The sequence below is a fragment of the Pristiophorus japonicus genome, unplaced genomic scaffold (assembly GCF_044704955.1).
Source record: "Pristiophorus japonicus isolate sPriJap1 unplaced genomic scaffold, sPriJap1.hap1 HAP1_SCAFFOLD_907, whole genome shotgun sequence".
Taxonomy (NCBI): domain Eukaryota; kingdom Metazoa; phylum Chordata; class Chondrichthyes; family Pristiophoridae; genus Pristiophorus; species Pristiophorus japonicus.
The window spans coordinates 113,209-131,349 of NW_027254832.1; the positions used below are offsets into that span (position 1 = coordinate 113,209).

Genomic DNA, 18,141 nt, shown 5'->3' on the forward strand with positions numbered 1-18,141 from the left:
AGGGGGTTTTCCTTGGAGGAAAGATTGTGTAGAATGGGCCTATATTCTCTAGAGTTTAGAAGAATCAGAGGTGATCTCATTGAAACATATAACATACTGAGGGGGATTGACAGGGTAGATGCAGGGAGGATGTTTCTCTGGCTGGAGAGTCTAGAACAAGGGGCAGTCTCAGGATAAGGGGTCGGCCATTTAGGACTGAGATGAGGAGAAATGTCTTCACTCAGAGGGTGGTGAATCTTTGGAATTCTCTGCCCCAGAGGCCTGTGGATGCCGAGTTGTTGAGTATATTCAAGGCTGAGATCGATACATTTTTGAACTCTAAGGGATATGGGGATCAGGCAGGAAAGTGGAGTTGAGGTCGAAGATCAGCCATGATCTTATTGATGGTGGAGCAGGATTGAAGGGCTGCATGGCCTACACCTCCTATTTCTTATGTTCCTTTGCTCTTATGTCCTTGCAAACTACTGCCCCATATCCAACCCCGCTTTCCTCTCCAAAGTCCTTGAACGTGTTGCCGCTTCCCAAATTCGTGGCCATCCCTTTCGCAAATTGGTGTTTGAATTTCTCCAATCAGGTTTCCGCCCCGTCACAGCACTGAAGCTGCCCTAACCATAGTCACAAATAACATGCTATCCGACTGTGACTGTGGTAAACTATCCCTGCTCATCCTCTCGACCAGTCTGTAACCTTTGACAGTTGACCACACCATCCTCCTCCAACATCTCTCCTCCGTTGGGCCAGCTGGCTGGGACTGCACTCACTTTGTTCCATTCTTATCTATCCAGTTGTAACCAGAGAATCACCTGCAACAGCTTCTCTTCTCGCTCCTGCACCGTTAGTTCTGGAGTCCACCAAGGATCCGTGGCCCCCTTCTATTTCTCATCTACATGTTGCCCCTCGTTGACATCATCGAAAACACGGCATTAGTTTCCACATGACAACAACCAACTCTACCTCACCAGCACCTCTCTCGACCCCTACACTGCCTCTGAATTGTCAGACTACTTGTCCGACATCCAGTATTAGATGAGCAGAAATTTCCTCTATTAGGAAGACCGAAACCATTGCCTTTGACCCCACTCAGGGTTGCCAATTCTCCAGGATTGTTATCGCCCGACTTCGCCCCTGCCTCAACTCTTCTGCTGCTGAAACCCTCATCCATGCCTTTGTTACCTCTGGACTTGACTATTCCAACACTCTCCTGGCCGGCCTCCCATCTTGCAACCTCCGTAAACTTGAGGTCATCCAAAACTCTGCTGCCCATGTCTTAACTCGCAGCAAGTCCCACTCACCCATCACCCCTGAGCTCGCTGATCTACATTGCCTCAATTTTAAAATTCTCATCCTTGATTTCAAATCCCTCCACGGCCTCGTCCCTCCCTATCTCTATAATCTCCTCCAGCCCCACATCCCCCCTGCCAGAGATATCTGCACCCCCTCCAATTCTGCCTTCTTGAACATGCCTGATTTTAATCGCTCAACCATTGGTGGCTGTGCCTTCTGTTGCCTCGGCCCCAAGCTCTGGAATTCCCACCCTAAACCTTTCATAGAAACATAGAAAATAGGAGCCAGTAGTAGGACATTCGGCCCTTCGAGCCTGCACCACCATTCAATATGATCATGGGCTGATCCTCTATCTCAACACCATATTCCCGCTTTCTCCCCATACCCCTTGATGCCTTTTGTGTCTATAAATCTATTTATCTCCCTCTTAAATATATTCAGTGACTTGGCCTCCACAGCCTTCTGTGGTAGAGAATTCCACAGGTTCACCACCCTCTGAGTAAAAAAATTTCTCATCTCAGTCCTAAATTTCCTACCTCATATTCTGAGACTGTGACCCCTTGTTCTAGACTTCCCAGCCCGGGGAAACATCCTCCCCACATCCAGTCTATCCAACCTCATCAGAATTTTATATGTTTCAATGAGATCCCCTCTCATTCTTCTAAACTCTAGTGAATACAGGCCTAGTCGACCCAATCTCTCCTCGTACGACAGTCCTGCCATCCCAGGAATCAGTCTGGTGAACCTTCGCTGCACTCCCTCCGTGGCAAGTATATCCTTTCTTAGGTAAGGAGACCAAAACTGCACACAATACTCGAGGTGTGGTCTCACCAAGGCCCTGTATAACTGTAGTAAGACATCCTTGCTCCTGTACTCAAATCCTCTTGCAATGAAGGCCAACATTTGCCTTCCTAACTGCTTGCTGCACCTGCATGTTTGCTTTCAATGACTGGTGTACAAGGACACCCAGGTCCCTCTGTACATCGACACTTCCCAAGCCATCACCATTTAAATAATACTTTGTCCTTATGTTTTTCCTACCAAAGTGGATAACTTCACATTTATCCACATCATACTGCATCTGCCATATGTTTGCCCACTCACTCAACCTATCTAAATCGCCTTGCAGCGTCTTTGCATCCTCCTCACAACTCACAATCCCACCTAGTTTTGTGTCGTTAGCAAACTTAGAAATATTACATTTGGTTCCCTCATCCAAATCATTGATATATATTGCGACTAGCTGGGCCCAAGTACTGCTCCCTGTAGTACCCCACTAGTCACTGCCCGCCACCCCGAAAAAGACCCGTTTTTCCTACTCTCTGTTTCCTGTCAGTTAACCAATTTTCAATCTTATGTGCTTTAATTTTGCACACTAACCTCTTACGTGGGACTTTATCAAAGGCCTTCTGAAAATCCAAATACACTACATCCACTGGTTCTCCCTTATCTATTCTATCAGTTACATCCTTAAAAAACTCCAGTAGGTTTGTCAAACACGATTTTCCTTTCATAAATCCAAGTTGACTTTGTCTAATCCCGTTGATATTATCTAAGTGTGGCGTTATCACATCCTTTACAATAGACTCTAGCAGTTTCCCTACTACTGATGTTAGGCTAACCGGTCTGTATTCCCTGTTTTCTCTCTCCCTCCTTTTTTAAATAGCGAGGTTACATTTGCCACCCTCCAATCTGCAGGAATTGTTCCATAATCTATAGTTTTGGAAGATGACAACCAATGCATCCACTATTTCCATGGCTACCACTTTTAGTACTCTGGGATGCAGATTATCAGGCCCTGGGGATTTATCGGCTTTCAGTCCCATTAGTTTCTCCAGCACTATTTTCTTATGAATAATCATTTCCTTTAATGCCTCCTGCTCATTAGACCCTTGGTTCCCGAGCGTTTCTGGGACGTTATTTGTGTTCTCTTCCGTGAAGACAGAACCGAGGTATTTATTTAATTGTTCTGCCATTTCCTAGTTCCCAATTATAAATTCTCCCGTTTTTGACTGAAAAGGACCTACATTTGTCTTCACTAATCTTTTTCTTTTTACGTACTTGTAGAAACTTTTGCCATCAGTTTTTATGTTCCTTGCAAGTTATTCTCATACTCTATTTTTCCCCTCTTAATCTTGGTCCTTTTTTGTTGAATTGTAAACTGCTCCCAATCCTCAGGCTTGCTACTTTTTCTGGCAACTTTGTATAACTCCTCTTTGGATCTAATACTATCCTTAATTTCTTTTGTTAGCCATGGTTGGGCCACTTTTCCTTTTGTGTTTTTGCGCTAGAAAGGAATGTATAACTGTTGCAATTCATGCATTCGTTCCTTAAATATTAGCCACTGCCTATCCACCATCATGCCTTTTAATGAATCTTTCAATCTATCATAGCCAATTCATTCCTCATACCTTCGTAGTTCCCTTTGTTTATGTTTAGGACCCTAGTTTCAGATTGGACTACTTCACTTTCCATCTTAATAAAGAATTCAATCATGTTATGGTTTAAGACGCTCCTTAAAACCTACCTCTTTGACCAAGCTTTTGGTTATCTGCTCTAATTTCTCCTTATGTGGCTCGGTATCAAATTTTGTTTGATAATCGCTCCTGTGATGTGCCTTGGGATGTTTTACTGTGTTACAGTGTTAGTTGTGGCTCAGTGGGTAGCAAACTCGCCTCTGAGTCAGAAGGTTGTGGGTTCCAGTCCCACTCCAGGAACTTGAGCACATAAATCTAGGCTGACACTGCAGTGCAGTGCTGAGGGAGCACCGCACTGTCAGAGGTGCCGTCTTTCAGATGAGACGTTAAACCAAGGCCCTGTCTGCTCTCACAGGTGGATGTGAAAGATACCACGGCACTACTTCGAATAAGAGCAGGGGAGTTATCCCCGGTGTCCTGACCAATATTTATCCTCAATCAACATTAAAAAAACAGATGATCTGGTCATTATCACATTGCTGCTTGTGGGAGCTTCCTGTGCGCAAATTGGCTGCCGCGTTGCCCACATTACAACTATTTTGGTAGAACCCAAATCAAGTGCCCCCTGATTAAAGGGAGGCACTAAAACCGACAAAATAAACCAATTAAACTTTTGACGTTAATGGATCAAATTAAAATTTGGTTGCCGGGGTGATGATGCACTCCAGTCCCTCCAGCGCCCACCTCTCGCGGAAGGCCGCGAGCGACCCGTGTTCCGACATTACAAGTGGCTGTAAAGCTGTGGTCGGCAAAGGCGCTATAGAAATGCAGGTGATTGTGGTGCCAGAGCCTCTCCTCACCCGCTGCTCCAGCTCCAGGCCGCACGGTCTCAGCTGCATTTTTTTGGCCCTGTGCCTGCCGCTGGCGGGCAGCACCAGCGCGGGGAGGCCCAGGGCCCCAGTGTGGGCGAATCCCCAGGCAAACACGCGGCTCCTCCTGCGGCCTTTGCCCATGTAGCGGAACACCGGGCCCGGCTCCTGGGCCTGGGCTCCGGCTCCGGCCCCGGCCCCGGCCCCGCGCAGCCCCCGGGCCGCCAGCCGGCTCCAGCCTGAAGCCATAGAGAGGGTGCCGGGGGTCGAGCAGCCTCCGCTCGGGCTCGGGCAGACGGTCACACGCTGCCTCTCGCTGGGCAACGGGGAGCCCGGGCCGCCATGTTGGGAAGGACGCCCTCTGACCTTTCACCTTAAAGTGGTAATGTGCTTGTGCAGGAGGTGGTCCCCACAATTGGTTGGGTGGAGAGTGTTCCAACACTCAGTGCCCGCTTACCTGAGAGAGCCCTGTGTCCTGGCCCCAGGGAGCGAGGGCCGAAGCACGGTGGGGTGGTCTTCAGACCCTTAACACCTTTTAAACTAGATTTTACTACGTTAAAGGTGCTATATAAATACAAGTTGTTGTTGTTAGGTGAGACAGTACACTGGAGTTGCACTGGGTTGTGGCTTCTCCATCAGCATCCATCCAAACAACCTCCTAAAATAGTTTCCCCATCAAAACGTACCTCAAACAAACTTTAAAGTTCCTACCCCGAGCTTGGTGTGAAGATTTTAAAGAGAAATAAATCATTTGCATACAGTGCCTTTCACAATCTTAGGATGTCCCAAAGTGTTTCACAGCCAATGAAGTTACTGTTATAATGTAGGAAACGCTGCAGCCAATTTGTGCACAGCAAAGCCCCACAAACAGCAATGTGATAACTGCCTCGATAGTGATGTTGGCTGAGGGATAAATATTGGCCTGGACACTGGGGGAAAACTCCCTGTTCTTTGAATAGTGCCATGGAATCTTTTACGTCCATCTGAGAGGGCCGACAGGATATCGGTTTAATGTCTTATCCGAAAGACAGCACCTCCGACAGTGCAGCATTGCCTCATAGAATCATACAAGTTTACAGCACAGACGGAGGCCATTTCGGGCCATCGTGTCCGCGCCGGCCGATCAAGAGCTATCCAGCCCAATCCCACTTTCCAGCTCTCGGTCTGTAACCCTGCAGGTTATGGCATTTCAAGTGCCCGTCCAAGTACTTTTTAAATGTGGTGAAGGTTTATGCCTCTACCACCCTTCCAGACTGTGAGTTCCAGACCCCCACCGCCCTCTTGGTGAAGAAATTTCCCCTCAAATCCCCTCTAAATCTTCTACCAATTACTTTAAATCTATGCCCCCTGGTTGTTGACCCGTCTGCTAAGCAAAATAGGCCCTTTCTATCCACTATATCTAGGCCCTTCATAATTTTATATACCTCAATGAGGTCTCCCCTCAGCCTCCTCTGTTCCAAGGAGAACAAACCCAGCGTATCCAATCTGTTCTCATAGCTAAGATTCTCCACTCCCGGCAACACCCTCGTAAATTTCCTCCGTACCCTCTCCAGTGCAATCATGTCCTTTCTGTAATGTGGTGACCAGAATTGTACGCAATACTCCAGCTGTGGCCTAACCAGTGTTTTATACAGTTCAAGCATAATCCCCCTGCTCTTGTATTCTATGCCTCGGCTAATAAAGGCAAGCATTCCGTATGCCTTCTTAACCACCTTATCTACCTGGCCTGCTACCTTCAGGGATCTGTGGACATACACTCCAAGGTCCCTTTGTTCCTCTACACTTCTCAGTGTTCTGCCATTTAATGTGTATATCCTTTCCTTATTAGCCCTGCCTAAATACATTACCTCACACTTCTCCAGATGAAATACTGCCACTGTTCTGCCCACCGGACCAATTGATTGATATCTTCCTGCAGTCCGCAGCTTTCTTTTTATCAACCAAACAGACGATTTTAGTATCATCTGCAAACTTCTTAATATACCCCCTATATTCAAGTCTAGATCATTGATGCATACCACAAAAAGCAAGGGACCTAGTACTGAGCCCTGTGGAACCCCACTGAAAACATCCTTCCAGTCACAAAAACACCCATCAACCATTACTCTTTGCTTCCTGCCTCTGAGCTAATTTTGGATCCAACTTGCCACTTTGCCCTGGATCCCCTGGGCTTTTACTTTCGTGACCAGTCTGCCATGTGGGACCTTTTCAAAAGCTTTGCTAAAATCCATATACACTACATCATACACATCGACCCTCCTCGAAAAATTCAATCAAGTTAGTCAGACACGACCTTCCCTTAATAAATCCATGCTGACTGTCCTTGATTAATCTGTGTCTTTGTAAATGAAGATTTATCCTGTTTTACAGGATTTTTTTTCAATAATTTTCCCACCACCGAGGTTAGGCTGACTGGCCTGGAATTACTCGCTCTATCCCTTTCTCCCTTCTTAAACAAAGGTACAACATTCGCAGTCCTCCAGACCTCTGGCACCGCACCTGAAGCCAGAGAGGATTGGAAAGTGGTCAAAACCTCTGCTATTTCATCTTTTGCTTCGCTTAACAGCCTGGGATACATTTCATCTAGGCCTGGTGACTTATACACTTTCAAAGCTGCCAAACGCCTTAATACCTCCTCTCTCACTATGTTTATTTCATCTAATATTTCATACTCCTCCTCCTTGATAGCAGTGTCTACATCGTCCCTCTCTTTTGTGAACTGCACTGGGAGTGTCAGCCTAGATTATGTGCTCAAGTCCTGGAGTGGGCTTGAACCCACAACCTTCTGACTCAGGGTAAAGTGTGCTACCACTAAGCCAAGGCAAAACAAATTCCTAGTGACTGTTTGAGCCTTTTTCATGGCGGGGGGGGGGGGGGTGCCGGGGGGAGGGCGGGGGTACTGTGTGTGGCCTTCTCCAGTGGATCTGCCATTACTTACCTCTGCAATCAGGCTGCAGCCCAACTCCAGGTCTGCTCTAATTTCAGTATTGTCTGAGGTTGTAATTGTATCATACATGTTGATTTAAAAATGTGACTCATTCTGTTGGAATTAACTAAAAATTTGTATTTCACTATTTCCAAACCCACTGCTAACATTCCCTGGGTGTTAACAGCTCCAATTGTAGTGTAATGTTGCCACATTTAGACATGTTCCAAATCAGAGACCAATACGCAGGATCAAAGAGATGAAAATTCTTCATAATCAAAGCCGCCAGATTATAAGGCAGCAGTGGGGGAGGGTGGAGGAAGAATTCTGAGAACCAGTTTGTTTTATTTGTTTTCAGGATGTGGGCAATGCTGGTAAGGCCACATTTATTGACCACCTTTGAAAAGAAGGCTGTGAATGCTGGGGATCACTGGAAGTTAAGGCGGATAGGTTTTTGCTCGCCACGGGTATCAAAGGATTACAGAGCAAATGCGGATAAATGGAGTTTAAATACAGATCAGGCGTGATCTAGTTGGATGGTCAAACAGGCTTGAGCGGCTGAATGACCTCCTCCTGTTCTTTTGTTTCTTCAACCGCTTCAGTCCGTGTGAGAAAGGTACTCCCAGTGTTGTTGATAGGGAATTCTAGGATTCTGACCCAGCGATGATGAAGGAAGGGCATTCATGGTTTGGAAGGGAACCTACAGTTTAGAAAATGGTCACAATCACTGCATCTCTGAGATCTCCCGGCATGCTCTCCTCCCTCCAGATGAGAGAGATGAGGTCATGTATCCGCGCCAACATTGCCTCTCCGCCATATTTTAGCGCCTCTGCAGGGATTCCATCTGCACCCATAGACTTGTTATTCTTAAGCTGTTTTATGGCTTTGCCTACCTCATGCAACATTGGAGTTTCACTGAGTTGGTGGTGGGTCGCATGCTGCGGGATGGAATCGAGAACACCCGAGTCAAAGGCAGAGTCTCGATTGAGGAGATCTTCGACGTGTTCCTTCCATCGGGCCCTGACAGCCTTGGTGTCCTTGATGAGTGTTTCCCCGTTCTTGGCCAGGAGTGTGGTGGGGCCTTGGGAGTTTGGACCGAGTCTCAACGCAAAGAGCATGAAGTGGCCAAGCGCAAGCAGCGGAAGGAGCGCGTGGCAAACCAGCCCTACTGACCCCCTCCCCCGACAAATGTCTGTCCCACCTGTAACAAGGTCTGTGGCTCTCATATCGGACTGTTTAGCCATCAAAAAACTCACTTTGGGAGTGGAAGCAAGTATATGATGATGATGACAGCTGGAAGTGGGACCAGTTCGGGGCAGGTGTGTACAGGATGGACGGACTTTACCTGAACAAGGCTGAGACCTGGCAGCTCACCAGAGACGTACATTTCAATTTTGAACTGCTGCGTCTCTGATAGTGGTCCTCATGTAGATCCTGGGAGAAGTAATTGGCTGGGAGAGGGGCTACCCAGAGGGGGCGATTGGGAGGGAGAGGGGCAATCGGGCACAGGCTGATATACACCCAAAGACCCTCAAATTCCTCAGAACGTGACACTGGCAGTTCATCATCATCATCATAGGCAGTCCCTTGGAATTGAGGAGGATTTGCTTCCACTCCCAAAGTGAGTTCTTTGATGGCTGAACAGTCCGATACGAGAGCCACAGACCCTGTTACAGGTGGGACATACATTCGTCGGGGGCAGGGGTGGGTGGGACTGGTTTGCCGCGTGCTCCTTCCGCTGCCTGCGCTTGGTCTCTTCACACTCCTTGTGTCAAGCCTCAAAGAGCTCAAGGCCCTACCGGATGGACTTTCTCCAGCTCGGGCGGTCTGCAGCCAGGGTCTCCCAGGTGTCAGTGGTGATGTCGCATTTTACCAGGAAGGCTTTGAGGGTATCCTTATAATGTTTCCACTGTCCTCCTTTGGCTCGTTTACCATGAAGGAGCTCCGCATAAAGCATTTGCTTAGGGAGTCTCGTATCTGGCATGCGTACTATGTGGCCTGCCCAGCGAAGCTGATCGAGTGTGGTCAGTGCTTCAATACTGGGGATGTTGGCCTGGTCAAGGACACTGATGTTGGTGCATCTGTCCTCCCAGGGGATTTGCAGGATCTTGCAGAGACATCGTTGGTGATATATCTCCAGCAACTTGAGGTGCCTTCTGTACATCATCAGACCCATATAGGAGGGCGGGTATTACTACAGCCCTGTAGACCATGAGTTTGGTGGTAGATTTGAGGGCCTGGTCTTCGAACACTCTTTTCCTCAGGCGGGCGAAGGCTGCACTGGTGCACTGGAGGTGATGCTGAATCTCCGCATCAATGTCTGCCTTTGTTGATAAGAGACTCCCGAGATATGGGAAATGGTCCACGTTGTCCAGGGCCGCGCCGTGAATCTTGATGATTGGAGGGCAGTGCTGTGCGGCGGTGACAGGCTGGTGGAGGACCCTTTGTCTTACGGATGTTAAGTGTAAGACCTATGCTTTTATATGCCTCAGTGAATACATTGACTATATCCTGGAGTTCAGTCTCAGAAGGTGCGCAGACGCAGGCGTCGTCCGCGTACTGCAGCTCAATGACAGAGGTTGGGGTGATCTTGGACCTGGCCTGGAGACGGCGTAGGTTAAACAGCTTCCCACTGGTTCTGTAGTTTAGTTCCACTCCAGTTGATTGTGAGGTGGAACATGGCGGCGAGGAAGATTGAGAAGAGGATTGGAGCAGCAACGCAGCCCTGTTTGACCCTGGTCCGGACGTGGATTGGGTCTGTAATAGATCCGTTGGTAAGGATCACGGCCTGCATGTCATCGTGAGGCAGGCGAAGGATGTTGACAAACTTTTGGGGGCATCTGAAACAGAGGAGGACGCTCCATAGACCCTCATGGTTGACAGTGTCAAAAGCCTTTATAAGATCGAAAAAGGCCATGTATAAGGGCTGGCACTGCTCCCTGCATTTTTCCTGCAACTGGCGCTGCAAAGATCACGTCTGTTGTGCCCCATAGGGGACAAAATCCGTATTGTGATTCTGGGAGGAGCTCCTCGGCCACAGGGAGAAGACGATTGAGGAAACCCGAGCGACAACTTTCCCAGTGGCTGAAAGCAGGGAGATTCCCCTGTAGTTACTGCAGTCGGACTTGCCCCCCTTTTTAAAAATGGTCACAATCACTGCATCTCTGAGATCTCCTGGCATGCTCTCCTCCCTCCAGATGAGAGAGATGAAGTCTGATTGCGTTACAGTGGTGCGGTTGCGTTGCCAGTGCCCCCCTGTACTGGCCCCACCAGTTTGTGCACCTCATTAGCATGGTGGCAGAGAGTCCAGCTGCTTCTCTGCCTCATGCCCAAGAAAACGCAGCCGTTTATCCCCACCGCGGACCACCTTCTCCTGACCAAGGGGCCCAATGTGCTTGGATTTTCTTTAAATGTTAAAGTCTCTGGAGATCCAGATTGCTTGCCGTGCCCTTGAGAGGTTGGTTCACCTCCACTCAGTCAGGCTACCTGCCTTCACACAAGCACTGGTACCAGACTGTGCATCAAGAGCAGGAATGCCTAGTATTTAGAGATCCGGCACTGGGTCCAGCCTGTGTCATTTTAATGGGGCTTCTGGTGGAGTTACAGTGGGAGATTGCCAGCACCTCCGAGGGATTTTGGACCAACAGAATGGAGCCATTCACCCATTCCCCAGACCCTCTCAATTTTTGTGCTTTGAAAAAATGTATCCACTTTCCTTTAATAACATCTCAAGTTCAGCCTCACTGGCCACTTCCAATAGTGGATCTTGTGTCTCCTATGAACCGAAGTGCACTCTTTTCTGCTCAATATCCAGGTAATCGATCGCAAGAATTAGGGTTCGTAACAGTATACCAGCTACTGGAATGTCCGACAGGCCATCACTTAATTCTCCTTTCAAAAGGTGGATTGAATATACCCTCACTCAGAATGACATACAAGATCTAAAACAGTCCAGACTCTTAAAATGGAGATAGCAGTGGAATGAGGAACACTTGCAGATGGTGGGAGAAGCCAGATTAGCCAACAACAGCGAGAGGAGCCATTCGTAGGCAACCAGGGAAGGAGTGAATCCAGGAACCAACGCTGGTGGCAACCGATGCGCTAATGCACTGGCAGGAAGTACAAAAGATTCAAACAACTAAGGAGAGGTGCAGCATGGACCAGGAGCCTGGGGGAGACTGGCCCGTGGCCCCAGGGGAGACCGGCCTGGGGCCCTGGGGGAGACCGCTCCAGGAGGTGAAGAGGATGATCGAAGGAGCAGGTGGTGAGGTGCAGACAGGACCTGCAACAAGTGGTGAGGGGCATACAGGACTAGTAACAGACAGAGCCAGGAGAGCAGGTGGAGAGACCGTCCAGTGAAAATGATGGAGATGATGGTGTGTGGGATAGGTTCCCCTGTCCAGAAGTTGTACTGGGTTTCACCGTGATTCCAGGGCCTGGTTCCATGTTTAACTTCTATGGATTTCAATGTTCCTAAAAGGACTTACACGAATGCAAAGAACAGAAGATAACCCGCGAACTAGGAGAGATATAAAGAACAGCAAAGGAATACAGAGCAAACAGAGAGTTGCAAAAAGGGAATACATGAAAAAGCTTGCAAGGGATATTAGGAACAACACTAAAGGTTTTTACACATCTATGAAGAGAAAGAGGGTTGCTCAGAGTAATATGAGCCCCTTAATGACAGGAATTGAAAATCAGGAAATGACAGACTTGCTAAATACTCACTTTCTGCCGGTTTTCACAGTAGAGGATGAGCACAAAATACCAGAGATACAAGGAAAACTAAAACATCAATGGGAGGAACTAACTAGATTTGATACAAGTAAGAAAATGGTGATGGAGAAAATTAAGGGATTAAAGAACAACAAATCTCCAGGACCCAATGGTTTCCACCCCAGGGTATTAAAAATAAGCGAGGAAATTGTTGATGCTTTAGTCATGATTTTCCAAAACTCTCTCTTCAAGAACTGTCCCCTTGGATTGCAAAATTGCCAATGTCACACCATTATTTACAAAGAGTAGGAGATAAACTAGGAAATTATCAGCCTATTAGTCTAACGTCTGTTGTGGGGAAGTTACGAGAGAGATAGATTGACTGAGCATTTGGACAACTATGAGCTGACAGAGAGAGCCAGCATGGGTTTAAAAAGGATAAGTCATGTCTAATGAAGCTCGTTGAATTTTTTGAGGAGGTAACTAACGTTGTAGGTAAATAAGTGTCTATGGATGTTAGTTATATGGACTTCCAGAAGACATTCAATAAGGTTCCACATAAGAGACTGTTAGCAAAAATGGGAGTGCATGGAATTGGCAGCAACCTATTTGTCATGTATTCAACTATCATTGTAACCCACGTATAAGCTGACCTAAGTTGTACACCTTGAGAACATTGACCACAAGGGGCAAATTTGTGGGAGACACTCCTAACCTGGACTTTCAGGTATAAAAGGGGAAGCTCCACCCATCACTTCATCAATTGAGGTCTTGGTAATAAAGGTAATTGGTCACAGAGCGACCTTCTCTCAAGTATGGGCCTCATGTGCATTTATACTGTATAGTAAGGATATATCATTGGCAACGAGAAACTAGGATTTAAACCACGCGAGCATGGCCACTGGCAGCACAGAAGAGAGGTTCTGTGTTGGTGATGATTGGGACGACTTTATTGAGAGACTACAGCAAAGTTTTGTCACTAAGGAATGGTTGGGACAGGATTCGGCCGACAAACGCAGGACTCATCTCCAGACGGTTTGTGGATCCAGAACGTACTCCCTGATGAAGGACCTTCTAGCGCCAGAGAAGCCGGTGGACAAGATGTTTGAAGAGCTCAGTAAGTTGATCGGGGAACACCTTAAACCGGCGAGCAGCATGCACATGGCGAGACACCGGTTTTACACGCACCGGCGGCGAGAAGAGCAGTGTTCCAGACTTTGTGGCAGATCTCCGGTGACTGGCGAGCCTATGTAAGTTCCCAGATGCATGCAGAGCGGAGATGCTGCGAGACTTTTTTTATTGAGGGCATCGGGCACGCTGGGGTTTTCAGGAAACTGATTGAGACCAAAGACTTGACCTTGGAAGCGGCGGCTCTGATAGCCCAGACTATTATCTCAGGGGAGGAAGAGACCAGAATGATGTATGACAAAAATCTTGGCTCAAATGCAGCAAACGACCAGGGAGTCAACATTGTTAACGCGGCACACAGTTCTCCAGGCAGACAAGGGCAATCAGACATGCCAGAGCATGTAGTCGAACTCAAAGGGGGAATTCAACAGAGATAATGGCTAGCTGAACGCTGATTCATGCCATCGCAATGGACAATGCGGCCATCAACACCTGTTAATGATGCGCTTAAGGACAGTTACAGAGACAGCCAGAGACGATCGACTGGTAATGGACCTTTTGTTTTCAACAATGGGGCCTCCAGCTCATGCTGGAGGTGTGGAGGCAAACACCCAGCCAGAGCTTGCAGGTATCAGCAATATACCTGCAGAAACTGCAACGTCAATGGTCACTTGGCGCGTATGTGCAGGAAGCCTGCAGCCAGGTTGATTTATGAGGAGGACGGGCCCGATGTAAGCCCTATGAGGCCAAATGAATACTGGAGGAAATCCCAGTATTAATGGAGCTAGACACGGGGCCAGCCAGTCCCTGAAGAGTATCAAACAGTTCGAAAGGTTGTGGGTGTCCAAGGCCAGGAGGCCAAAATTATTGCCGATTGACGCACAGCTACGGACATACACAAAGGAGATCAATCCGGTGCTAGGCAGCACCATGGTAGTCGTGACCCACAAAGATTCGGAGAACAGGTTGCCACTCTGGATTGTCCCGGGGGACGATCCCGCACTACTGGGGAGGAGTTGGCTTGCTGTCATGAACTGGAAATGGAGCGCTGTCAATGCAATTTCTTCTGTGGAGGAAGTATGATGCTCACAAATTCTGGACAAATTTGACTCATTATTTCAACCCGGCATCAGCACTTTCATGGGAACCAAGGTAATGATTCACATAAACCCGGACGCCAGGGCAGTACACCACAAGGCCAGAGCAGTGCCGTACGTGATGTGGGAAAAGATAGAAGGCGAATTGGACCGCCTGCTGAGGGAAGGCACCATCTCGCCAGTTGAATTCAATGACTGGGCAAGCCCAATCGTCCCGGTGCTCAAGGCGGATGGGCCGGTCAGGATATGTGGCGATTACAAGGCCACCATCAATCGGGTGTCACTCCAAGACCAGTACCCGCTACCGAGAGCGGAGGACCTCTTTGCGACGCTATCCGGTGGCAAACTTTTTTCAAAATTGGACCTGACCTCAGCTTACATGACCCAGGAGATGGCGAGTGAGTCGAAGAAGCTGACCACCATCATGACACACAAGGGGTTGTTTGAGTATAAAAAGATGTCCGTTCGGGATTCGCTCGGCCACCGCGATCTTTCAGCGAAATATGGAAAGCCTCCTCAAGTCGATTCCAAGGACGGTGGTTTTTCAAGCGACATCCTCATCACGGGTCACGATACTGAAGAACACCTCCACAACCTGGAGGAGGCGCTACGCAGACTGGACCGGGTAGGGCTGCGACTGAAAAAGGCGAAGTGCGTCTTCTTAGCTCCAGAGGTAGAATTTCTGGGGAGGAGGGTAGCAGCAGACGGGATCAGACCTACTGCGTCCAAAACGGAAGTGATCCAGAGAGCACCAGGACCCCGTAACACGATGGAGCTGCGTTCATTCCTGGGGCTCCTGAACTATTTTGGTAACTTTCTTCCCAAATTGAGCACGCTGTTAGAGCCGCTACATGTGCTCCTACGCAAAGGTCGCGATTGGGTCTGGGGGGACAGCCAGGAAAGGGCTTTTGATAGAGCACGCAATTTGTTATGCTCCAACAAACTGTTAACGTTATATCACCTCTGTAAGAAACTTGTTTTCACGTGCAATGCGTCATCTTATGGGGTCGGGTGTGTGTTCAGCAAGTGAATGCCAATGGTCAGTTACAGCCGGTAGCTTATGTCTCCAGAAGTCTGTCCCAGGCAGAAACGGGCTACGGGATGGTCGAAAAGGAAGCGCTCGCATGTGTATATGCAGTAAAAACAAATGCACCAGTACCTGTTTGGCAGGAAATTTGAGCTGGAGACAGATCACAAACCCTTAACATCCCTTTTGGCCGACAACAAGGCCCTGAGGAATTTAAACCATTTCATGGGCGCAAGGATGAACTCTCGATTCAGGCCGATTGCCTACTGTGGGGAAACCGAGTAGTCATGCCCCAGATGGGCAGAGAGGTGTTTATCAGAATGAGCACCCGGGCACGGTCATGATGAAGGCAATTGCCAGGTCACACGTTTGGTGGCCAGGGATAGATGCAGACCTGGAACTTTGTGTTTGCAGGTACAACATGTGTGCTCAGCTGGGCAACGCACCCAGGGAAGCTCCCCTTAGCCCCTGGTCCTGGCCCGCCAAGCCATGGTCACGCATCCATGTGGACTACGCAGGTCCTTTCATGGGAAAAATGTTTTTGGTTGTAGTAGACGCCTACCCCAAATGGACTGAGTGTGCCACTTTAAATTCAAGCACATCCTCTGCCACGGTTGAAAGTCTACAGGCAATGTTTGCCGCCCATGGTCTACCGGATGCCTTGGTCAGCGACAATGGCCCGTGCTTCACAAGCACTGAATTCCAGGACTTCATGGCAGGCAATGGCACCGTTCAAGCCGCCCTCAAAACAGCCAGGCAGAACAAGCAGTGCAGCTAATCAAACAGGGGATGCTCAGAATCCGAGGAGGTTCCCTACAAAGCCGCTTATCATGCCTCCTGTTGGCCAATAGATCCCGACCACACTCGCTCACAGGGGTTCCACCCGCAGAGCTGCTAATGAAAAGGACGCTCAAAACCAGGTTATCCCTTATACACCCTACTATGAAAGAAATTGTTGAGAGCAGGCGTCAGTCACAATGTGACTACCATGACAGGAATGCGAGGGCGCGATGTATTGATGTCAATGACCCTGTTTTTGTCTTTAATAATGCTGCAGGGCCCAAATGGCTTGCAGGCACTGTGATTGCCAAAGAGGGGAATAGGGTTTTGGTAGTTATACTTACCAATGGACAAATCTGCTGCAAACACGTGGATCAAACTAAAAGGAGGTTCAGCAACCCCATAGAAGGTGCAGAGGAAAAACACGACGTAGAGTTTACTCCACCACAGGTGACCGAACACCGAAACCAAAGGGAGGAGAGCCCAGTCACTGTGGGCAGTCCGGACAGGCCTGAGGCACCGCAAACAGCAGACACTCAGGCCAGCGTCCAACAACCGGAGCCCCAATTCAGGCGCTCTGCAAGGGAGCGTAAACCACCAGAGAGAATTAACCTGTGATCCCAATAAGACTTTGGGGGGAGAGGGGGGGCAGGGGGAGGTGATGTCATGTATTCAACTATCATTGTAACCCATGTATAATCTGACTTAAGTTGTACACCTTGAGAACATTGACCACAAGGGGCGAACTTGTGGGAGACATTCCTAACCTGGACTTTCAGGTATAAAAGGGGAAGCTCCACCCAACTTCATCACTTGAGGTCTTGGTAATCAAGATAACTGGTCACAGAGTGACCTTCTCTCAAGTATGGGCCTCGTGTGCATTTATACTGTATAGTAAGGATATATCACTATTGATGTTGGTAGGGAATTGGTTCGGAGGTAGGAGACAGAGAGTAGGGATAATGGGCATGTGCTCAAATTGACAGGTTGTGACAAGTGGCCCCAGGGATCTGTACTGGGGCCTCAACTTTTCACTATATTTATAAATGACTTGGATGAAGGAAGAGAGAGCCGTGTATCAGAGTTTGCTGATGACACTAAGTTAGGTGGCACAGTAAATTGTGTAGATGGGAGCAGAAAGTTGCAAAGGGACATCGACTAAGTGTGGCAAAACTGTGGCAGATGGAGTTCAATGTGGGAAAGTGCAAAGTCAACCACACTGGACCGAAGAAAGAAAGAAAGATCAGAGAATTTTCTAAATGGTGAGAAACTAGGAACTGTGGGGGAGCAGAGAGATTTAGGGGTCCACGTACAGAAATCACTAAAAGCTGGACAGGTACAAAAAATAATGGAATGTTGGCCTTTATCGCAAGAGGGCTGGAGGTTATGTTACAGCTGTAGAGCTCTGGTTAGACCCCATCTGGAGAACTATGCTCAGATCTAATCGAGATGTTTCTGATTATTAAAGGAATTGATAGGGTAGAGAGAAACTATTTCCTCTGGTGGGGGAGTTCTGAACAAGGCGGTATATAAAATTAGCGTCAGGCCATTCGGGGTGATGTCAGGAAGCACGTCTTCACACAAAGGGCTGTGGGAATCTGGAACTCTTCCCCCAAAAAGTTGTTGAGGCTAGGGGGGGGGGGGTCAATTGAAAATCTCAAAACTGAGATGGTAGATTTTTGTTGGGTAAGGGTATTAAGGGTTACGGAACCAAGGCGGGTAAATGGAGCTAAGGTACAGATCAGCCATGATCTAACTGAATGGCAGAACAGGCTCCAGGGCCTCAATAGCCTCCTCCTGTGTTGCTAAATTGGTCCGGTCCGGCCCTCTAGAAAAGCACTGCTATCAATGTCAGCACGAAACTTCAACAGGGTCTGAGGGAGGTTATTTCCACAAG

General features: G+C 48.2%; 1 protein-coding gene across 3 annotated transcripts in view; it reads right to left on the reverse strand.

Moving 5' to 3' along the window:
* rcc1l (RCC1 like) overlaps nucleotides 1-4,907 on the reverse strand; it is an 81,709-nt gene extending 76,802 nt beyond the window's left edge. For 2 of the 3 annotated variants that reach the window (XR_011592322.1, XM_070874611.1), the window contains exon 1: nucleotides 4,562-4,907. Coding sequence is in view for 1 of the 3 variants with exons in the window: in XM_070874611.1 (XP_070730712.1) it covers nucleotides 4,562-4,819 (258 nt within the window). In the remaining 2 variants the exon portion in view is untranslated. Of the gene's footprint in view, nucleotides 1-3,811; nucleotides 3,898-4,561 lie in introns of those variants that run through there. The other variant, XM_070874613.1, reaches the window with a different exon arrangement.
* Nucleotides 4,908-18,141: the final 13,234 nt, after the last annotated feature.